At 58.1% G+C, this 23,216-nt stretch overlaps 1 protein-coding gene across 2 annotated transcripts; it reads right to left on the reverse strand.

Moving 5' to 3' along the window:
* Window positions 1-3,925: 3,925 nt before the first annotated feature.
* SSC5D (scavenger receptor cysteine rich family member with 5 domains) lies at window positions 3,926-23,081 on the reverse strand. 2 transcript variants are annotated; one of them, XM_045830266.1, is made up of 14 exons: window positions 22,712-23,081; window positions 21,757-21,783; window positions 21,187-21,495; window positions 20,904-21,023; window positions 20,606-20,719; window positions 20,032-20,340; window positions 18,730-19,047; window positions 18,295-18,471; window positions 15,701-16,018; window positions 13,650-14,201; window positions 13,262-13,576; window positions 12,939-13,106; window positions 8,169-8,333; window positions 3,926-5,612 (listed from the first exon to the last, which is right to left on the reverse strand). In XM_045830266.1, the coding sequence occupies exons 1-14, from the start codon at window positions 22,896-22,898 to the stop codon at window positions 4,060-4,062; spliced, it is 4,632 nt and encodes a 1,543-aa protein (XP_045686222.1). In that variant the 5' UTR covers window positions 22,899-23,081; the 3' UTR covers window positions 3,926-4,059. The 2 variants fall into 2 exon arrangements, with proteins under 2 accessions (XP_045686222.1, XP_045686223.1); XM_045830267.1 differs by lacking the exon at window positions 22,712-23,081 and adding an exon at window positions 22,294-22,346.
* Window positions 23,082-23,216: the final 135 nt, after the last annotated feature.

A 23,216-nucleotide genomic window follows, 5' to 3' on the forward strand; every position in this document is an offset into this window, starting at 1 on the left:
CCAGTGCCCAGTGGAAATGTGTATTTTTTTTTTATTTTAAAGCTCTTATTTACTTAGTTTTAGACAGAGGAGAAGGGAGGGAGAAAGAGGGATAGAAACATCAATGCATGGTTGCCTCTCACGCACCCCCTACTGGGGACCTGGCGCACAACCCAGGCATGTGCCCTGACCAGGAACTGAACCAGCGACCCTTTGATTTGCAGGCCGGCACTCAATCCACTGAGCCACACCAGCCAGGGAAGGGGATTTTTATTTTAACAAAGAACAATGGAAAAAAAGCTTTTTCCTTCTCCCCAATCTCTCCACCCCATCCTTGTCTGTCTGTCTGTCTCTCTCTATTTGTTGTTGAGTGTAGCTCTCTCTGGCAGACCCTCGAGGGAGTGGGAGATCGAGGCATCTGCCAGAGGGCAGAAGGAAGGCCAGGAACCTGGGACTTTGCCAAAGCCCAGGCTCCAGACATCTAGAGTATACTGCATTGTTCCACCAACCTCACTCACAAACCACAAAGTCAAAAATCTGGAAGACATCAGGGCCGTGACCACAGAGCAGAGAGCAGAGCCTGCGGCAGCACCTCACCGGGGCCTGCTTGCGGGTTGGCGTTTGCCAGAGACCCTGGAGCACCACCAGCCTCGCGAGGCCTCTGTAAACACCGTCTGGTTCGGCAGCTCACTTGTGCTCAGTGCTGGCATGCAGACTTGACAGGGACATCAGTGGCAGCCCACAGACTGCCCTCCTAGGCTGGTCCCATGCAGTGCCTGATCCAGGGGGCGGGGCTCGGGGGGTGCCCGAAACTCTGCTGTTTGGACTGGGCCGGTCCTGGCTTGCACTGCAGGTGCGGGGAGCTGGGAGGATGCGTTTCCAGGGCACCGATCCTATTCCCTAGCCGAACCACCAGAAACACGGGCCAGGGGCCACTGATTCTTTGGAGTTTTCTGCAGGGACAGCCATACTACCCGGGGGAAGTGACACGTCCGGGCCATCCTTTCCACCCTGTCTCTGAGGAAGGGGCTGCCCTCTGCTCCCATGTTGCTGAGAGAGAGTGTGTGCATGTGGTTGTCACCTGGGAACATGGCTCCTGCCTGGCCGAGCCCACTAGGCCCCTGCAGGCACTGTTCTCAGCTTGTTTTGAGCTGGCGGGCACAGCACCCAGCTCAGCTGCCCCGTGGGAGGTGTCCGGCGTCAGGGCCAGTAGTAGGTCGGGGCTGGCCGCCCATCCTGGCCTTGGGCCCAGGGGCCAGATGTTTGGGCTTAGCTGCCTGTCCAAACAGGGATAGAGTGACCAGATAATTAAGCACCCGCTTCTTCAGAGCCGGCAGGGGCCTTGGGCCAGAGTGCCCTGCGCCCTGCCCCCCCAACCCTGGCTTGTGGAGAGGGGCCAGGAGAGTGACACCTCACCTGGCCCCCCGGGGTGACCCTGAGCCAGGGTTCACCTGCTCCGCTGTGTAAAGCGGACCTTTTGCTTGCCGGCCAGGCGCCGTCCCCCGAGCCCCGAGGACCCAGGAGGGCAAGGGGAATGCAGGCGGAGGCTGTCCCCTCAGCCCTCCCAGTCAGCAGTTATTTCAGTCTCGGGGCTTAATGAGGCCGAGGGAACAGCAATCCTCTGCGTGCTGCTACGCCTGTTGGCGGGGCCCATGGTCCATCTATCAGGACCCCCGGTCATTATCCGTCCCCCCCCCCCACACAGCGAGTAACTGGACCCTGCTGGCCTTTACAGGACGGCGGGGGCGCCAGCAACCTGACCTTCCAAGACCTATGAGCCAGGCGCGGACTGGAGACTGCAGAAAGACAGAACAGATCCCTGCCCTGCCTGAGGCCGTGGGAGCTGGGAGCAGGGTGAGGGGGTCTCCCAAAGCAGTCCCTGATGTCCAGAGAGGGGAAGGGGCCCGCCCAGAGATGAGTTGTCACAGAACTCCAACTCCTTGGCCTGGGACCCCAGGCCAAGGTCGAAGGCAGGAATCTGCATGTGTTATTCTGGAGCAGAGTTCCCGCTCTGCTGTGTGGCCTGAGGCAAGGAGCTGGCCCTCTGTTTCCTTCCCAAGTGGGGACCAAGTCCCTGCTTCTGCAGAAGGGCTGTGGGGAGGATGGCTTTTAACGGCCCACGGTGCATCAGGTGCAGAGAGGCACAGCCAGGCATGGTCACGGTCACGCTGGTTCACCGAGCACACGCCACATGCTGAGCCCTGTCCTTCCCTGCAATCACTCGTCCAACCCACCCCGTCACCTCAGGAGGCTGGGACTAGTATAGGGAGGAAAAACGAAAGAAAAGAAAAAAAAGAAAGAAAAGAAAGAAAGAAAGAAAGAAAGAAAGAAAGAAAGAAAGAAAGAAAGAAAGAAAGAAAAGAAAGAAAAGAAAAGAAAAGAGAAGAGAAAAGAAGAAAAGAGAAGAGAAAAGCAGAGGCTCAGAGAAAGTACAGGAGCTGCCAGAGTCCCACAGCCAGGACGTGGCCTTGAATCCGGGAGAGTTGGACTTGGGCATCAAGTCTCTGAGGAGCAAGGGCCGTGGGTCAGACCGGCTGGAGAACTAACGTTCCTGGTGCAACCTGAGCTGAGAGGCAGGGATGGTACAGTAACACCCTCACACGATGGGCATGCCGTGTGAGCCAGCGCCGTGCTGGGCGCTCGCACACGCACGCACGCGTACTGACTCACCAGCAGTGCCTCATCCCAGTAAACCCCATGTTATCCTCCTTTGGAGTCAGGGAAACGCAGACCAAGAAGTTAAGTAACTGGCTCAGGTTCACACCCACAAGGACTCTAACACAGGCACCCGGGCTTCACACCTCTCTGCAGAGCTGAGCTGTGGGAACAGTCCCCTCCTCAGCAGGTGTTTGTGGAGAGAAGATGACCTCACATGGGCAGAGCCCCGAAAGCAGAGCCGGACCTGTGGGAAGTGTCCAAGGAAGGCCAGGCACGGCTGTTATTCTTATGCACTCCGGCGTTCCACGGATCCCCTGGGCATGCCTGCGGGGTGAGGTGCTCTTCTCGTTTACATCTGTGGACGGGATGAAGATTCTTGCCCTCCTGGGGCTTTCCTCACCTCTGTTGTCACCGCCATCTTGCCCATGTCCATCAGCGTCACTGTTACCATCACAGCCATCACCACCACGATCATCATCATCACCGTCATCGCCACCATCACCATCCTCCTCACCAATTATCGCAACCATCGTCTCCATCATTGCCACCACCATCATCTTCATCACCACTATCTCCACCGCAATCACCTCCATCACTGTCACCACCATCACCATGATCTTCATCACCATCTCCATCATCATCACTACCATCATCATCATTACCATCATCATCATCACTAATCACCTCCATCATTGTCACCATCTCTGTCATTGCCACCATGACCTTCATCACTATCATCTTCATATCCATCATCGCCACCATCACCATCATCACCATCATGATCTCCATCACCATTGCCGTCATCATCATCACTACCATCACCATCTTCATCACTAATCATTACCATCACTTCCACCATTGTCACTATCTTCGTCATCACCACTATCACCATCCTCATCACCACCATCACTGTCACAATCACCTCCATTATTGTCACCATCATCACCACCATGATCTTCATCACCATCTCCATCATCATCACCACCATCACCATCCTCATCACTAATCATCACCTCCATCATTGACACCATCTTTGTCATTGCCACCATGATCTTCATCACTATGATCATCTTCATATCCATCATCTCCATCATTGCCACCAACACCACTACCACCATGATCTCCATCACCATCCTCCGCACCAGCATCATCACCACCATTATTACCACCACAATCATCTTCATCATCACCACTGTCCTCACCGCCATCATCTTCACTATCAGAACCACCACCGTCTCCCCCACCTTGCACAGTACCGGTGGTATTCACAGACAGATCAGTCTTGTGCTTCCATCTCTCCAGGATTCCTCTAGTCCCCCAGAAACGTCATCCGCCTCTGGTTTTTAATTTGATACTTTGGTTTTCCTTTTTTTTTTTTTTTTTGGTTAAGTGTCTTAAGCCCCCCTCAAGTTCCAGACAGGGTCACACGTCTCCCCTCAGAGGCTTCTCTTCCTCCTCTGGGGTGGTGGTGGTTGGTGCGGGCGTGCTGGTGGGCCAGGACACCTCTGCCAGTCTCTTCACCACCTCGCCCAGCTGCCCCAGACCCTGGACAGCCTCCGCCAGCTGGGTCAGCCACAGTCCCAGAGCCTGGCGCTCCTGCTGGTCCCGCTCCAGGGCCTGGGTCAGCCTCTGCAGCTGGCTGCCCACGTCCCGGACGGCAGCCACCAGCTCTACCAGGGCAGGTGGCTCACAAGCCATGACCCTTACAGGTGGCACTGGAGCCACGCACGGGCCAACAGGGTCTGGGCTCTGACCGGGCACCGGCCCCAGGCTGAGACTGTCAGGAGGTGGCTGATCTAAGGGATGGGCCATGGGGGGCAGGTGGACATCAGGGGTCTCAGTGGGGTTGGAGGCTGAGTGTGGGGTCTGAGGAGGTGGAGAGGTTAGTTGGGGGCTCTGGCTTCTGGGTGGTTTGAAGTCCTCAGTGGATGGTGTGTCCATGGTTGGGGCTGCAGAAGACCTGGAGAGGTTGGACTCTGAGGCTGGAGAGGATTCTACGCTTGACACAGGGGATGTGGAGGGGTGGGGGGCCCCCATGAAGTTCAACTGGGGGTGCAGGCTGGGCTTGCCTATTGGTACTGGAGTGGGAAAGGGAAGTTCTGTTTCCAAGGAAGTTAGGAGGGACTTAGTGGTGATCACAGGGGTTGAGGTGGGGTCAAGAGTCAAGACTGGGTGAGCAGTAGTGGTAGAGTGAGGAGTCGTGATGGGGTCAGAGGTCGTGGTGGGGTGAGTGGTCCTGGTGGGGTGAGAGGTCATGACAGGGTAAGGGATTGTGATGGGCTTAGGGGTTGTTGTGAGTTGAGCAGTTGTGGTGGGGTGAGGGGTGGTGGTGGGGGGAGGGATCATGGTGGCGGAAGGTGTCGTGGGTGGGTGAGAAGCTGTGGCTGGGCGAGGGGTCGTGGTGGGGTGAAGGGTCGTGGTGAAGTGGGCGGTAATGGTAGTGTTGAGGGTCGTGGTGGGGTAAGAGATTGTGCTGGAGGGAGGAGTGGTGATGGGGGGAGGGCTTATGGAGCGGTCTGGGGATCTGGTAGGTTCTGGAACTGTGCTGGGGTATGGAGTTGTGTCCCAGGCTGGGACTGTGTCAGATTCTGGGGTCAACTCTGAGGTAGGGGAAAGATGAGTCACAACTGCGGGTGCAGAGGGGTCAGAGGTCAGTTCTTTGGGCAAGGTGGGCAGTGGGGTAGGTGAAAGCTCAGGGGTCAGCGCCGGAACCACGGTGGCATCAAGGGTAGACAAAGTAAGGCCAGGGGTTGTCCAAGTGAGGTCCGAGTTCTTCCAGGAGGCCGGGTGTGGGCTGGGTGGAAAAGTGTCTGGAGGGTGAGAGGTCACTTCCCTCGAAGGTGAAGCTGTATTCGGGGTGAGCTGTGGCGCCGAGTGGGAGGTCTGTGGTGGGCCCGGGGAAGGGGCGGGGGGCGCCGTCCGGGCCGCTGTGGGCCGCAGCAGCCGGCGATTGGGCCACGGTTTCCTTCCAGAACCTGGAGAGAAGATGGACCGCTGAGGTCAGTCTGCCCCGCCCACCCTACGGCCCACCCCGCCCAGGAATGGGATGGCCAATAGGAAGATGCAGGGCCTTGTGATGTCATCGGTCGCTGGCAGACTTCACCCCACCCCTTTGCCCCCGCCATATCCCTGCCTCCTCCGATGTCTCCAAGCGCCACCTAGTGGCTCCCACTGCAGGGGGCGGCGGGTGATGCTGGGATGCATGGTCTGGGGGTCTCGGATGCGGCGTGGTAATGGAAGCTGGAGGGGGCAGAAATGAGGGGAGGATGCAGGAGGGTGGGTGGGGGGTGACGAGGTGTGGAAGCGTGTGAGGAGATGCGGGAATTCTGGAGAGTTGGGGAATGTGGAGGGGTGGAAGGGGTAGAGGGCATCGGAGTGGGGGAGGGGTGGGAGAGACGCTGGTAGGGGTGGTGCAGGAGGGCTCAGAAGGGTCATCTTAGCAATCAAGATCAATATTTTTATGTCATATTTTAAAACCATCACAGTTAATGCCAAATCGACGATGAACAAAACGCTAAAATTTCAACCCAAGGCAGACCCGAAGTTAGGGGGAGTCTGGTGAGGTGAGTCAGATCCTGTCCCTTATTCAAAATGTTGATATTTCTGTGGTTTATGTTTGCATGAATTTTTATTTTTTAAAACTGTTGTATTAAGATTTAATTTTTCTTGCCCTGACTGGTGTGGCTCAGTGGGTTGGGCGCTGTCCTGCAGACCTGGCACATGCCTGGGCTGCGGGCTTTAGAGCCCAAGAGGCAACCAGTCAATGTTTCTCTTGCACATGGATGTTTCTCTCCCTGTCTTTCTCCCTCCCTTCCTCTCTCTAAAAATAAATAAACAAAATCTTTTTTAAAAAGAGATTTAAAAAGATTTTATTTATCTTGATTACTGAGGGTTTGGGCGCCCTCTACATTCTGGGCCCAGATGAGAAGCCCCTTCTTCCAAGTCAGTGTGAGTTTTAACTCTTTTTACAGATGAGGAAAATCAGGCCAAGAAGGTAAGTAACTGGCCAGAAGTCTCTCTCTCTCTCTCACTCACACACACACACACACCAGTTTACGAAGGACAAGAGATGAACCCAGGTGCTTTGTACCCAGAGTCTAGGCCACTAAGTATCACTCTCTCAGTGACAGGAGAGTTCTGTGCTGTCCTGTGTGGTTACATGGGGTTAGTGAGCACTTAAACTGTACCTAGTTCCACTAAGAAACTGTTTCCTTTTTCATATTTTTTAAAATCCTCACCTGAGGGTATGTTTATTGATTTTAGAGAGGGAGGGAGGGGTAGAGAGAGAGAGAGAGAGAGAGGCATCAATTGGTTGCCTTCTGTACACATCCCAATCAGGGACTGAACCTGCAACCTAGGTATGTGCCCTGACTGGGGATCGAACCTGCGACCTTTTGGTTTACAAGACGACGTTCCAACCAACAAAGCCATGCCAGCCAGGGCCTTCTGTTTTACTTCCATTTTTTTCCTCTTTCGCTGCAGTCTTCATCCCCCTTGCCTTCTCCCCTTGGTACCTCCAGGAACATATTTGACATATGTCCTTAGACACGTGTGTGCCCTTACCCAATACGGAAAGCATGTATGTGTTCACGTTAGCGTACCTGCACGTGCACCTCTGTGTTTGTGAATCTGCAGATCCCCTGCTGTGAGGAACCTCACCCTTCCCTCAGCGCTATCTTGTTAACACCTGTCCGTGGTGCTGTGCGTGCAGCTAGTCACTGTGTGAGCCATCGCACAGAGTTCCATCGCCTCTCTCTCAGCCGCTCCCTTACTGCTGGGCACTCAGTGTGCCTCCAGCTCCCTGACGTCACCACAGGCCAAAGAGCTCGTGCATGTCCCCTTGAGCCTGTGCAAGAATTTCCCCGGAACAGCAGGATCGCTGAGTCACAAGTCATAATCATCTTTAACTTCCACTAAATACTGCTGGATGGGGTTTCACCCAACAGCTGCACCCAGCGGGGGGATGTCTATCTCCCCACGTCCTCACCCACAAGTGGTATTATCGACCATTTTTCCTCCCTGCTTGTCATTGTTTTGAGTCTTCTGACTCTTCTTGAATGTGAGCATTTCTGCACATTCCCGTTGACCATTTGGGCTTCTGCTTCCAGGAACACCCTGCTTGTTGCTTTTGCCCGCTTTCTTTTAGAGTTTCCTACCATTTTCTCATTGATTTGTCCGAGTGCCTTGCAGAGTACAGGTTAGGGTTTCTGAACCTCGCCACTGTTGACATTTGAGACTGGATATTCTTTGCTCAGTGGGCGACCGCCCTGTGATTTTAGGTTGTGTAACATCTGTGACCTCCCCCCTGCCCTAGGCTCCTGGTTGTGACATTCCAAACTATCTTCAGAGATTGCCAGTTACCCCGAGCTGAGGGCCATGGCTGTAGATAGTAACCCCCTATATATATTAGGGTACATTTCTGTTGGTTCTTTCTGAGGTAAGAGTTGGGTCACCATTGTGGAATTTGGAGTCCATCTCTCTACCCCACCACACAAACATCCTCGTCCCCTCGCCCCAGCTGCGTGCCTCACCTGCATCTCCACGGACCCTTGGAGTTGGTGAGGAATGGCCTGGGCTTCTAGTGGTGCCAGTGGTAAGAGTGGGTCCAGATGCGCCTGTAGTGGTGGTCCCCTTGGCCAAGGCCCTTCCCGAAGGTGTGTCCCGTACCCGGTAAGGCTGGTAACCATCCTTACCACCTGGAGAGATATGGGAGAATTGAGTGCCCCTTGCCCTCTTTTTAAAAAAATATTTATTTTTGGAGAAAGGGGAAGGGAAGGAGAAAAGGAGGGAGAGAAACATCAATGTATGGTTGCCTCTTGTGTGCCTCCTACTGGGGACCTGGCTACAACCCAGGCATGCACCCTGACTGGGAACTGAACTGTCGACCCTTTGGAGCTCCCAAGTGGATGCAGATTCTCTTGCCCACCTTTAGCCCACATCCTGGGTGCTGTCAGACACTGTAACTTAGCAGTCTCATGGGGATAGCATGGGTAGAGGTGCCACAGTTTCACTATAGGCTCCCAGAATGAAGCCCAGAGAAGGCAAGGAATTTTCCCAAGGTCACACAGCTAAGGGGCAGCAGCAGGCTTCAGACCCAGGCAGCTGTACCTGGTTGTAACTGGGGACCTCGCTCCCTCTGGGTGCAGACCTCCCGAGCCTCACTCCACTCCTCCCCTGGTGAGCTTTCACTCACCCTCCATGCCATCACTCCCTGCTCTGTTGCCCCTACATGCTCCTTCCCCACCTCCATCATCTTTTGCTGTCCTGACCTCTCTGTACCTCCATTTCCTTACCTATAAAATGGGGCTAAGGACAGTACCTGTGTCATAAACTTCCATGGGAGGCAAGTGAAATAAGTCACTTAGATGATACTTAGCATGTGAAGAGGATGCAATAAATATTGGCTATTGATACTGTTATTATCCTCTGACCTCTGAATGCAATCTTGCACGTCACCTTGGACATCCTCCCCTTCAAATGACCTCATGCAGCCATCACAGACAGTGATATCCCCAGTCCATGAGTCACCTCACCTTCCCAGCTCAGTGTGGGAGCAGCATTAGACACAGCTCTCTCTATCTGCCTGGCCTCGTCCATTCCCACAGCTTCAAATTCCATCCAGGCACCCCTAGGCTCCAGGGCCGAGTATCTAACGTCTCCATCTGGGTGTGCCGCACGCATCACCGCTGCACCTGTTCATACTCCTGCCCCTGCCCCCTGCAGTGCTCCCCATCAGTGGAGGCAGGTCCCCATCTCCTACATTCCTCTCCTCACCCCATCACCAGACGCCATCCGTTCGACCCCCAGAATACAGCTGGAACAATGAGAGATACTTCTCTCTCAGTCTTCTCTGCCACCCAGATTGAAGCCACTGTCCCCTCTCCAAAGACCTCCTGGTCCCCCTGAATGCATTCCTCGTGCATCATCCTGAGTCGCTGCTTTGCAAATGTGCATGTGACCACATGCTTCCCAGCTCACAATGCTCCTCTGAGGCCCGTGAAACCCAGGCTCCAGCTCCGCTCCAGCCATGCTGGTCTCCCAAGGTCCCACCCCGGTGCTTTGCACATGCTGTTCCCTCTGTATGGAATGCTCTCCAACCAGAGATTTGTGTGGCTTCCCCTGTCTCTTCCTCAACGTGGTCACTTAAATGGCACTTCCTTAGTGAGTCTTCTCTTGACCATCCAATTTTAAATTTTAACCAGCTTCCCTTGCCCTGCTCGCCACTCCTGTGTTCCCAGGGGTGAGTGACCACGCCTGTCACACTGCAGACGCTCGACCCACACACATCAGTGTCTGCGTCTCCAAATTCCACGGTGCGGGAATCCTCAAGAAACGTTGCTTCAAGGAAAATGGAAAGTGGTAATCCAGACTTCATAAGCCTCCAGCTTCATCTTCTGTACACTCTGTCTAGACTTATACCGTGGTCTCTCATTCACTCAACAAATATGTAAAAAGAGCCTGCTGAGTCCCTACAACATAGATTCTGTGGTAGAATAATGTTCCCCAAAGATGTCCATGCCCTAATCCCCAGAGCCTGTGAGTGTGTGACCTTACGTGACAAAATATACTTTGCAGATGTGACTAACGGGGCCAGCCTCGAGAGGAAGACACTGTCCTGGACTGAACCGACTGGGCCCAGTCTATTCATCCAAATCCTCGACACTGGAGAACTTTCTCCCAGCTGTCATGGCAGAGGAAGATGTGAAGGCAGAGAAGGGTCAAGCGCGTGCGAATTGCAGGCTTTGACGACAGCGGAAGGGGCCGTGAACCCAGAAACGAGGTGGCCTCTAGAAGCAGAAGAAGATGGGGGAGCCAGTTCTCTCCTGGAGCCTCCCAAGGGGATGCGGCCCTGTGAGGCCTCCGAGGGACCTCGGACCCACAGAACTGCAGCGTAAGTTCGTGTGGTCTTAAGCCACGAAGCGTGTGCTGCTGTGTTATGGCAGCAACAGAAACTGATGCAGTTGTACGCTTGATAGAGCTAACGGTCTAGGGGAGGTGACCACGTGCTGGACCGACAGTGCCATTCATTGTCTGAGCTGCAGCCTTTGCGGCCCCGGGGGTGTCCCCCCTCCTGGTGTCACTGGTGCAGATCACACCATCTCCTCCAAAAGGCTCTCCGTGTGGCTCCACTGAAACAGTCACTCCCTCCCTGGGATGCTGCAGCTGTTGTTCATTGTCGGTAAATAACTGTAACAACGGTTTGTGGTTTTCGGCAATTTCACACACATTTTGCCCACTGGCTTGGGGCGTGAGGTCACCCGGCTAGCTCTGATCCCAGTGGGGCCACCACTGAACCCCAGGGAGTTGGACTCCAGAACTCATGGCTGTCGTTACTCCAGGAATTCGGTAATCTTTGCCAATCCAATGAGCAAAATGTCTGTGAAGTCATTTAAAATGATCTCAAGGGTGGCTCCGTAACAACAGGACCTATGTCACCCAGTTGTTGGAACAGATGTGCCCAGCACAGAGGAAGTGAGCTCCCCTTGACTCTGGACAGGAGCCCTAGCGCTGTTTTTTGTTTTGTTTTGTTTTGTTTTGGGGTTTTTTCCCCCCCCAGAGGAAAAAGCTGAGGTTCAAAAATGCAGAGTCGTATTTTTCAAGGTCATCTTGCTGGTGAGGATAGGAATTCACGTCTGTGGTTTCTCCCTGGTACCACTCGCGCCCCTCCCTCCAAGTCTTCCCATTACTGAGGTTGTGTATGTGACTCTCCTGAGATTTCCCTTGCGCAGCATGTAGTTCTGCTCACGCACTGCCTTCTCTCCCACCAGGAAGGAACCCTGAGGGCGGGAACCAGCCTCCTCCGTAGCTGCCCCCACCACCTGAGCTGCCGGTGCCCAGCATCTGACTGTCTTCCGCCGCAAGGGGGCGCTACGGGATAGGAAGGTGGCTGCAGGAGGCAGTGAACAAAGGCTCTGGAATCCTGGCTACATTGCACTGAGGAGCATCACCCCTAGAAACTGGCAAATGAAGCCCTAACTCACAACCTGGGCACCCCCAAATCGTGGAGCCCCTCACCTGCCCCACAGAATCTGCAGCCGTGAGACTGGCAGCCGCTCTCTGGGACCACTACTCGCTTCACCTGGCTTTTATGGCCAAAGGCGTGCACCTGCTGGCCAATCAGAGGTGCAGAGCGCTGATGACTTAACAAGACGGGGAGACCGATTGATGCTTGCTCCTCACATCCCTCCATTCTCCGCTCTGCCCCGCCCCTCTTGCGCAGGGCAGTGGTGTGCGAGTGCGTGCTGCGTTCGTGGAAAAGGCGGGAAAGAAATGAGAGGCATGGTCGTCCTGAGGGGACCTGAAGGGGCGAGTCTCTGGGGAGAGGACGTGAGCAAGGGGCACGTGGCTGGTGACAGGGACAAAGCCAGGGCATTGTGGGGGTGGGAGGGGCAGTGTGGGAGATGCACGAAGAAATGGAGAGACTGCGAGGGGCACAGTTGGTGCAAAGGACTAGAAGAGGCAGAAATGGCGACTCCTGGGAGCCTGAGGGAACAAGGTAAGAAGCCACGTGTGAGGAACTCGGAGTGAGCAAGTGAAGGGGTGACAGGACAAAATGGGCTTGGAGAAGGGGGGGGGCAAAGGGAGGGAGAATGGGCTGAGAGCTTGAGGGAGGAGGGTGGGAACCTGACGAAGGAGCATTGCAGGGGATGCTTGGTGGGAAATGGAAATAGATGGGGAGAACCAGAAATGGAAGTAACAGCCTTGAAAATGAGCACAGGGCTGGGCTGGAACACGGATCTCGCGCTTGCGCACACGAAAGGACAGGAGGCCCAGCAGAGAAACTGGGGAGTACTCTCGGGTGGTGACCACAGTGTAGCTGCAGAGATGCCAGGTGGCTGAGTGACACAGGCCACAGGGCAGAGAGGGACTCTGCTGGCCAGAGGGAAGAGTCAGGCTGGGGACAGAGCCCTCCACCCAGGTGTCCCCCCCAGACCAGAGCATCTGCGTCCAGAAGGAGGGAGCCTGGGTGGGGATGACATCATGCAACAGGGCGGCGCCGGCTGTGCAAGGGTGGCTCTGGGCATCACAGCAGGACCCCAGAGGCCCTCATAGGTCAGTGGGAGGACGTGGGCTCAGGCTGGTGTCAGCCAGATCTGCTCTCAGAGACACACAGGGTCTCCTCTTCTAGGCTCTGGAGAAGTGTTCTAGTCGAGCCCCAGCGGAGAACGGTTTTAGGTTCCTGGAGCCCAGGACACATGCCTGTGGTGTCTGAGACCCAGGCCCACTCATTTAGGAGGGTCTTTCTGGGACCCCTGGAGCCAGTGCATGGAGGCCCCACCCCACCTGGCCACGCTCCTCACCTGGGCCTGGAAAGCGTCTTATTGCTGGGGAAGGGACCCTGGGGCTCCGGGTGCTGCCCCAGGAGACAGTGTGTCTAAGTGTCCCTGCAACAGTGGTCCCCTGGGTCAGCTCTTCTCCTGAGGTGGGGTCCCAGGTCCAGGGGGGATAGTCCTCCTCATCGGCGTGGCCTTGGGAGACATTGGAAGAGGTTTGAGCCCTGTTTGGCCTTGGAGGCCCCTGGTGCTGCTCCAAACGCCCCTTCCAGGATCTCCTGGAGAGTCTCTGGGTCCCCCGTCCCCCTGGCACCCTGACTCTGCCCCCCGAGCCCCACTGTCCCCAGTACCAGTGCAGGTCAGCCCCACGTCCTCCTCGTGGTCACAGTTGTGCTGTCCCCACGCCCCCGCAGGGCAGTCGCTCAGCGAGGTCTCGGTGCCTTTGCAGTGCACGTCATCCAGCCAGATGGGCCCGGTCCCAGGGCCATAGTGGGTTTTGCCCACACGGGGCCGGACACGTCCACAGCCCAGCTCCCAGCAGACCACAGTGCTGTCCCGCAGGTCCCAGATGTCATCGCATACTGTCCCCCAGCGTCCAGCATGCCACACCTCAAGCCGGCCGGCACACCGGTTGGGCCCGTCGGCCAGACGAACTCGGAAGGGGCCTGCAGTGGAAGGCCCCAGGTCAGAAGGGGTCACCGTAGGTCAGCCTCACCCCTCCTTGTGCCCTCCACTCACCTGACCCCTCAGGGGTGCCCCCAGTGGGGGAGGGGCCCAGGTCTTTGGATGACTCTGGAGAACCTTCTGCTGGGATCTCGGCTGATGACTCTGCAGAGAACGGAGGGATTTGCCTGACGCTGGTGACCTCAGAGGTCACCTCTCGGGAATTTTGAGTGGTCGGCACTGTCACGGTCTCAGAGGCTCGTTCCCAGGGGGTCGGTGCTCTGGTGGTGTGTGAGATCTGGCGGTGACGGGCTTCGGTGGTCAGGACCGCAGCGGTTCGGGAGGTCAGTTCCAGGGCACCCTGGGTGCCCGGGCCCCTGGCATGTTTAGTGGTAGGTGTCATGGGGGTCTGAGTGGTTGGCCTCTTTGCGTGCTTGGTCACCCACTTCTTGGTGCTCTTGGGCATCTTCCCGGGGACCCTGGTGGTCTTCTCGGGAACACTGAGGGTTGGCCTCACAGTGGGCTTGGTGGCCAGCTCCCCGGGGGGCCAGACATCTGGGTCTCTGTCCAGGCCAGGGAGCCAGCTCCAGCTGAAGGGGTCTGAGATGGAGTCCACGCCAGCAGTCCCTGGAAGGTGGAACAGGACACAGAGACAGTGGCAGACCCCAGAGTGCCAGGGTCATCCATCCATGCCCCTTTCTCTCATCTTCCTCTCTCCGGTCACCAAGTTCTGTTTGTTCGTTCGTTCATTCATTCTTGTCACAAATATTCAGCACCTCCCATGAGTCAGGCACTGTGCCTGACTGTGGGCACACTGCCAGCCAAACCCAAGGCTGTCCCGGTCTCCTGGGCACTCTCAATCATGATATAACTGACATGCCGGCCTTTGACACCCCTGCCCATCCTCTCATCTCCTTCTTCCTATACCTTCTGCTGGGTCTGCTGGCTCTGCTCCGTCTAGCTCTCGCCAGCCACGAGAGTGGAACCAAGTCTGAAGGTGACTGCACAGCCCAAAATCCTTCTGTGGCTCTGTGGCTCCGTGGCCCTCCCCCAGCAGGAGAGGGAGAGGGCCTCGGCTCAAGGCACGATGGGTGACGCCATCCTTCCAGCCGCCACTTACTCACCCCATGTCTATCTGATTAGCACTCTGTGGAGTCAAGGGCTAGCTTTGCCCAAAGAAACATCTGGCCTCAGCCCCTGGTGTCTGGGGGTGACCTGAAGTCCTTGGAATGTCCTGCCTGATAAGAGTGTCTCCCCCATCAGTGTTTGTCTGACCAAGCTCCCATTAAAATTCCAACACCAAGGTGGTGGGGAGTCAGACTCCCTAGTCGGCATGTATACTGTCCGACCCCCTGGGAAAGGATGGCAGAAAGCTGCACCCCGAGTCTCCTGCACCCCACCCCACCACCTCCTCCCTCGGCGGATGTAAACCGGTGTCCTGTTGCCGCCATCAACCATAACCCCGAGTGTGACCGTTTTTCTGATTTTTGTGAGTCCTTTCAGAAAACTATGGAAACTGTGGATGGTCCTGTGGAACCTACCAAATTCTAACATATCCCACGGGTTTGTGTGATTTGTCGGTGCCTCAATTCCCCAGTGAGGTGTGAGCTTCCCGAAGGCCAGGCCGTGGTCACCGAGTGCAGAGGACCCAGCTCCATGCCTGGCCCTCAGTAAATGCTGGCAAGTAAATAGCACATGGGAGGCCCGAGTTTACCGAAGTGGACCTTCGCCCTGGCTCCTCTCCATGTCCCGGTGCCCCTACATCCCCTTCCTCTCATCCTGGGGAGGACAAGGCCGCCCTCTATGAGTCAGACTTCCCTGATTCCTGAGGGAGGAGGAAGAACAATCTCTGCTCTGCCACTTAGTTGCTGTGTGACCTTGGGCAAGTTACTCAACCTCTCTATGCCTCAGGGTCTTCCATAGCAAAATGGATATACCATCCACCAACCTGGACTTATTGTGAGGTGTGAATACAGTCACACACATGTGAAAACACCCAGCCCAGGGAAGGGGCTTAGGAAGCAGGTGCTCGGTCAACATTAGTTCGGATGTTAGTTCCTGTTCCCTCCTCCAGGAAGCCCTTCAAGAAGCTCTCCCAGAGCCAGCGGATGGCAGGGACTCCTCACCAGTGCAGATGACACCAACGTCTTCGTTGTGAGCGCAGTTGTGCTTCCCCCAGGGGCTGGCAGGGCAGTTGAGGAGCGACGCCTCCATGCCTGCGCACCCCACATCGTCCAGCCAGATGGGGCCGGCGCCCCAGCCGAAGCGGCCCGCCGCAGGGTCTGGCTGCCGGGCTTCCCCGCAGCCCAGCTCCCGGCAGACCACAGCCGAGTCCCGCAGGTCCCAGCCGTCGTCACACACTGTGCCCCAGCGCCCGGCGTGCCACACCTCCAGCCGGCCGGAGCATCTGCTGGGCCCAGCCACCAGCCGCAGCTGGGGGGACCCTGGGGTAGAAGAGACCCAAAGATTTAGTGCTGGGGCTGCCTTCCACTCTGAGAATCCTCCTCCACCTCCCCTCTGTCCAAACTTCCTTCCCAGCAGCAAGCCTCTCCTGGGGCCTGTGTTGTATACTTGTTGACATCAGGCACGGGGATGAAGAGCCAGGCACAGTCTGGCGGTTCCTTAAAAAGCTGAACCTAGAATTGCCATGTGATCCAGAAGTTCCACTCCTAGGAACCTACCCCAAAACAGGGTGAAAATGGGTTTTTAAATAGACACTGGTGGACAAAGGTTCATAGCAGCACTATTCAAAAAGCTGAAGGATGGAAACATCCTAAAATTCCATCAGCAGATAAATGGACACACAAAACACGGTCTGTCGTACAATGGAACATTACACAGCCGTGAAAAAAGGAAGGAAATTCCAACAACTGCCACAACATGGATGTGCCTTGAGCATATTATACTAGATGACACAAGCCAGACACAAAAGAACAAATACTGTATGATTCCACTTAAATGAGGTACCAACTGTCACCAAATTCATAGAGACAGCAAGTCTAGTGGTGGGGGCTGGGGGACAGGGAATGAGGAGTTAGTGTTTAGTGGGTCTGAGGTTTCTGGAGATGGTGGTGGTGATCGCTGCACAACATTCTGAAATGTACTTAACACTGCTGAACTGTATACTCAAAAATGGTTAAAACGACCCTGACTGGTGTGGTACAGTAGACTGAGTGCCGGCCTGAGAACCAAAGGGCCGCAGGTTTGATTCCCAGTCAGGGCACATGCCTGGGTTATGGGCCAGGTCCCCAATAGGGGGAGCTCAAGAAGCAACCACATACTGATGTTTCTCTTCCTCTTTCTCTCCCTTCCCCCCTCTAAAATATAGAAATATTTTAAAACATTAAAACAGTCAATTTTGTGTTGTGTATATGCTACCACAAGAAAAAATAATAATAAAGGGCCCTGGTCAGATGGCTCAGTTAGTTGCAGCATTGTCCTATACACCAAAGTGTTGCGGGTTCGATCTCCAGCCAGGGCCACATGCCTGAGTTAGGGGTTCAATCCCCATTTGGGGTGCATACATTATGGGAAGCAACTGATTGATATTTCTCTCTCCTCTCCTCTCTCTCTCCCCCCTCCTTTCTCCCCAAAGTCAATAAATATATCCTTGGGTGAAATTTTAAAAATAAAGAATGTTTGCTCTGGAACAGCCTTGATGAGTCCTGGCTTTCCCACGTTTTAGCTGTGGCCTCAGAGTAACATGGAGACCAAGGCATCCACAGAGTAGGTGGTGGGTTGTTACCTGTTACCTGATAAAGACGCGTAAAGCGCTTGCAACAGCACTGGTCACACATGAGCCAGTGAATGCTGAGTAGCTGTTGTTATTATTCAGAAACAGAGACCCAGCTAGGCCTGGCCCTGGCTGGGTAGCTCCATTGGTTAGAGCACTGTCCTGATACACTAAAGTTGCAGGTTCAACCCCTGATCAGGGCAAATACAAGAAACAACCAATAAATGCACTTCAAAAAAGGAAAGAAAAAAGAGAAAGAAGCCTTCACTAACAGTGAACCAGTCCCCACTTCCTTCAGCCGTGAAGAGAGAGCTGTGTTACTCATGCTTGTTTATGTTCTGAATTTCTGAGGCCTTGACATCTCCAGGCCTTGCTGATGCTGGAGGGTCCGCCCCTCCCTCAGGGAGCTAACTCCTAGAGATGGGAAATGGCTGGATCCCGTGTTTGGATACAAACCAGCCCATCCGAAGCCCGAACCCCACCGCTTCCTTCAGGGGACCCACAGCCTTCAACCCCCAGGGCAGGTACCACATGCCAGGCAGTGGGCTGTTTCTCCCCCAGGAACCAGTCAAGGGTCCTGCCCACCACTCCCCAACCTCCCTCTGCCTCCTGTGCACCCCCTGGTGGCCATGCATGGCATGGCACTTCCCCTCCTCTTGGGAACCGAGACCTTGACCTCTGCAACCAGAGACTTCTCTGGACTGTTGGCCTCACCATCCCCGGGGTAACAATAAAGCCTAGATTTCAAAACAACAGCTGTGGTTGACCGGTCCTTTCGGCATTTGTGAGAAGGAGGAGGTCCTCAGAAAGGACCCTGCATTCAAGACACTGAAGCGAGCGAGGCCTCCAGGCACCAGTCCTGCGCACCTGCCCCCTCTTCCTTTGTCCCCGTGACACAGTCTCTGAGCAGAGAGGAAGGGCACTGGGGCTGAACAGAGGAGCAGACAGAAGCTAAGACCCTGTTTTTCGGGGAGAGAACAGACTCACCAGTTTCTGGCCCAGGCTCCCAAGGGGCAGCTGAGGATGCAGAAGGAGGTGAAATGCCCACTGTCCTTGAGACAGGGCGCGCAGTCGGGGGTGAGGGCCTGGACGCTGCCTCCCTGGACGCGGAGCTGTTGCTGCCCACTGCGGGGGCCGTGGGAGGGCCGTAGGCGAGAGGCATGCCTGGGGCAGGGGCAGGGGCAGGGGCCGGGGAGGGGGTGGTCATCACCCACCCTGCACTGCCCATAGCTGCTGCACCCTCCACCCCAGGCCAAGGCCACAGGGGAGGCTTCTCAGGTAAGCCGGGGCCGTGGGCAGTCTGAGCAGAGGGGTTGGGGGCACGGGGTACACGAGGAAAACACACGAGCCCCCCCCCCACTTCCTGCTCTCCTCCTGGGACTCTGCCGCACCCACCTGCCCGTGTCTCCCCGAGACCCTCACCATCACACACGGCCCCGGCATCCTCCCGGTGGTGACAGTCATGCTGGCCCCAGGGTCTTGATGGGCAGAACCGCAGGGCCGTCTCGTTTCCCCGGCAGCGCAGATCGTCCAGGAGGATGGGTCCAGCCCCCTCCCCGAAGAAGGCCCCTCCAGGCGCGGCCAGGGCAGCCCCACAGCCCAGCTCATGGCAGGCCACCGCGGCGTCCCGCAGGTCCCAGGCGTCGTCACACACCGACCCCCAGCGCCCGCCATGCCACACCTCCAGGCGGCCGGCGCACCCGTGGGGGCCGTCGGCCAGGCGCAGCCGTGGGGCCGGGCCTGGACGTGGCGGGGAGACAGGAGAACAGAATGACAGGCACCATGATGCTTCCTGCCCAGGAGGGGGCGGAGGTGACGGGAAGGCCCCAAGGTGGAAACGCCCCTCGCTAAGAGTCCACTCTAGTCCACACCCCACTTCTCCCCAGGCCCCCGCTTGCCCAGGGCAACACGGTGTGACTGCCCCCACCCTGCCATGTCCCAGCCTCCTGGCAGTGACACCTGGGGGACCGTCCTTCTCTGAGCAGACAGTCCTGGGCACTGTCCAGCACATCAATCCAGCAGCCGGGGCCCCACCCTAAAGGTATGAGGCACGCCCACACCTGGGACAACCAACTGTGTCTGCAGACTTTGCCGGTTCCCCTGGGGAGTGGGGGTGGGGAAACTATGACATCCGCTGACCCCCGCCCCATCCCTCCCCCGCCCCCATGGACAACTGCCGGTCCAGACAGTAGCGTGTTATGGGTTCCAGGGAGCATTTGGGTCGGGTCTTCCTGGGTCAGAGCCAGGATGCCACGGGGGTGGGGCGGGGTGTGGAGTCCATCCCTACCAGCCAGCATGGGGGAAGTCACCCCAAGTCAGTGATCTAGGGCGAAGAACAGGCCAGAAAGAAGGCAGAAACTCTTGCCCTACGTCTCCTGTTCTGTCTGCTCATAGCGGACAGGAGCGTCTGAACAGGGTTGAGGAGAATGAACAGCGTTAGAGCCCCAAACTCCCCCGGCACCTCAGTGGGGTTTGCTTCTCCTCGAGAACAATGGAACCATCTCCGAAGCCTCGACTTACCTCCCGTGGACGGGCTCCACGTGCTGCCCACCCAGTGGCACGTGGAGGGACCCCCTCACTGTCGCCGGCCCCCAGCTGCTGGCCCCACCCCGTCCTGCGGGCTTCTATCTGCCCCACCCACTGATCTTCACACCGAGGGGCGGGGCATCACGCCACAGACCTGGCCCTGCGGTGGGACAGGCCCGGCTTGGGCGCAGGACGCACCTGTGCAGACCAGCCCTGCGTCCTCGCTGTGGTCGCAGTTGCTCCGACCCCAGGGGCTCCGGGGACAGTCCCGCAGGGCCTGCTCGCCACCGCCGCATCCCACGTCGTCCATCCACACAGGCCCCGAGCCCTGGCCGAATCGGGCCCCTCCGGGGGCAGCCAGCGCCCCCCCGCAGCCCAGTTCGCGGCATGCCACCGTGGCGTCCCGCAGGTCCCATCCGTCGTCACACACAGTCCCCCAGCGCCCCGAGTGCCACACCTCCAGGCGGCCCGCGCACCCGTGGGGGCCCGAGGCCAGGCGCAGCCGCTCTGGGGAGACAGAGATGGACAGCGGACTCAAACATCCCTCCCAGAAAGGGCAGTGGCCCGCCAGCCCGCTCAGGAGACAGCGAGGGCCTGCGTGGGGCAGACCCCTGGGTTTCCTGACCCGGTGGCAGGTAGGGTGGGGCGGCCTGCCCTGATTCTGAATCCTGGGAGACTCGGGTTAACCGGAGGACACCCTGGGGCCCCCGGGGTTGGTCTACACTGGGCTGGGCCTGCCCTGCCCCCGACCCGATCTTCGGAGGGGACTTACCCGGGCGGGGGGCTCCAGCCGTCAGCGAGGGGGCCCTGGTGGACTTGGCCTGCTTGGGCGGCCGGGGGCTCTTCTTCCGGGAGCTGCCCTGGGGGGTCCCAGCTGGGTGGGGGGCTGGGAGAGGAGACAGCAGGGAGGGAGGTGGGGAGCCACTCACCCTTGCTCCTGCCTGGGGGGCTGACGGGCACTTTCGGGGTGGGGGAGGAGACGGGCATCTGTCTGTCCCCTGCGCCATCAGATGGGGAGGCCCTGCTCCCCCAAGGCTGGGCAGGAGCGGGGCATGCACAGGTGGACTCACCATGAGTAACGGGGGGCTCCTCAGAGCTGGGGCTCAGCTCCTCAGACAGCCCTGGCCAGGGGTCCCCATCCAGGAGCGAGGGTAAATCTTCTGTGTCCCTGGAGTTGGCCACACGCTGGCCTGCAGAGAGCAGGAAAACTATGGAGGGGTGGGCCCCGAGAGAGGCCGGCGGGACTCCCCGGGCCGTGGTGAGTACGGCCCTGCAGGGAGACTCCTGGCTCTGGAGGGGGTGTTGGGCCCCTGGGCTCCTCCGAGTGATGGGGCTGAGACTCAGGGTCCTCACCTGCACAGACGACACCTGCGTCCTCCTCGTGGGAGCAGACGTGGGCCTTCCACCCGCGGTGGGGGCACCGCCCCAGCTGTCCCTCGCTGCCCCGGCAGGCCAGCTCGCTCAGCCACACAGGCCCTGAGCCCTCCCCAAAGAAGGCGCCCCCGGGGGCAGCCAGCGCCCCCCCGCAGCCCAGCTCCCGGCATGCCACCGCGGCGTCCCGCAGGTCCCATCCATCGTCACACACCGTCCCCCAGCGCCCGCCGTGCCGCACCTCCAGCCGGCCTGCACACCCGTGGGGGCCGTCGGCCAGACGCAGCCGCTCTGAGGGGACAGAGGGAAGGCCGTGACATCCCAGAGGCCCCGAGGCCAGGAGCTGTCTTACAGGGTGGGGACCCCAACGCCTGGGTACCCAGCAGAGGCCTTGGCGTGAGGGCGTGGCCGGCAAGGGAGCTCGGAGGGGAAAGGTACCCTGAGGTCACAGCCTGATCGTGGCGGCCAGGGTCCCAGGGGAGGGCAAGGCCAGGAATGGGGCAGGCTTGGGGTCAGGCGAGGCCAGCCGGAAGGGCGTTCGGGGCCACTTACCAATGGCGTGGATCCCCACCAGAGCGGCTGGAAGGGGGGTTGGAAGGGTGGGACACAGTGAGGGCAGGTCCAGGGGTCCCCTCTCCAGCACAGGCCCCTCGTCTTAAAGACCCCAACACCCACCCGGCCACACACACACACAAACCCTTGCACCTCTGAGCCAGCAACCCCCACTGGCAGGGAAAGAAAACACTGGGCCCAGAAGGAGGGGACCCAGATGTCACAGGTCAGGGTTGGGGACCAGGCCCTTGTGTTCCCCAGAGGCCTGCCTGGCTGTAGGTCAAATAGTGGGTAAAGACCCACAAGGGTCAGGGCTGGGGGGGGTGGGGCGCGGCAGGTCCCTGGGGCTTCTCAGACAGTGGGACTGGGCGTGCAGAAGGTTGGGTCCCTGGGGAAGGCAGGCAGGGAGGGCAGACATCCTGTATCCCCAAGCACCAGGAATGGACCCCGGAAGTCTGAATTCCTCAAGTGGATGAGCTCAGGGGTCAGGGGGTGGGGCTCAAGTCCCGGAGTCTGCAAGGAGAAGGGGCCACTCACCGAGGAGGCAGGCCAAGACCCTCATGTTTGTGGAGTCCAGGGCAGGGGTGGGGTGGGAGGGGATGGGAGCAGCAGAGGGGAGGAGGCAGCGGCCACCGGAGGGTGGGAGGGGGACGCGCCCGCTGAGGCGCCCTGGACCCGGGAGGAGCAGGCAGGAGCTGGACTCTTTGCCAGGAGCCAGGGAAGCTGCCGAGGAGGCAGCAGGGGACAGGAGGGGGGGCGGGGAGGGGGCTGGCCAGCGGCTGAGGCCTGGGAAGGAGGGGGGTTGCGGGCGGGAGGGAGGGTGTCCAACTGCAAACACCCACACAGAGCCGGCCAGGCTCGCCCTGCGGGCGCAGAGATGCTTAGGGGATGGCAGGCTGCAGGGAAGGGACGGACGGATGCACGTGGAGGCCGGCCATGTGGGCAGGGCGCCCACCCCTCTGCCTGCTCTCCTGTCCAGCCGAGAAATCTGCGTGCTGGGACCAGGGTGGAGGGACTGGAGCCTGGATTCCTGGGAGTCGCTCAGCTTGGGGATCATGGTTCAGCAGCAAGAGGGATTCCAGCCAGACACCAGGAAGGACTTCCTGGACTGGGAAAGGAGAAGGAGAAACCCCTCTCTCCATTTCCCCGGCTGTAGTTGGATGCAAGGCCCCCCCATCTCGGGGAGAAGTGGCTGAACTTGTACGTCCCCTCAGGGAACTGGGGTGGGGGATGGGCAGAGCCAAGGTCAGGCCTGGGCGGGAGGCGACTGCACACCACTCAGGCACACTCACACACTCCGTACCCGGCAGCTGGAAGGCGGAAAACTTCGGTAATGGGGAGCGTGAGTCAGAGGGCTGGCTGGGAGTGGGGCTGCCGTGAGCTCATCACCTCCCCTTTGGCCGGGGCCAGCACCCCCACCAACAACTAATGTCAGCTCGAGGAGAGGAGGGGCCAGACGG

The sequence above is a fragment of the Phyllostomus hastatus genome, unplaced genomic scaffold (genome assembly GCF_019186645.2).
Source record: "Phyllostomus hastatus isolate PE091 unplaced genomic scaffold, TTU_PhHast_1.1 phas_contig_151, whole genome shotgun sequence".
Classification (NCBI taxonomy): Eukaryota; Metazoa; Chordata; class Mammalia; order Chiroptera; family Phyllostomidae; genus Phyllostomus; species Phyllostomus hastatus.

What these genes read in the sequence shown, in the direction of transcription:
- SSC5D (XM_045830266.1), bottom strand. Translation starts at nt 22,898, where the DNA reads ATGGAGAGAGGGGTTTCTCCTTCTCCTTTCCCAGTCCAGGAAGTCCTT. An exon ending in CGCAGGGCTGGTCTGCACAG is followed by an intron (nt 19,048 to 20,031) that starts GTGCGTCCTGCG and finishes CGCCACGTCCAG; the next exon opens with GCCCGGCCCCACGGCTGCGC. An exon ending in CGTTGGTGTCATCTGCACTG is followed by an intron (nt 14,202 to 15,700) that starts GTGAGGAGTCCC and finishes TCCACCTTCCAG; the next exon opens with GGACTGCTGGCGTGGACTCC.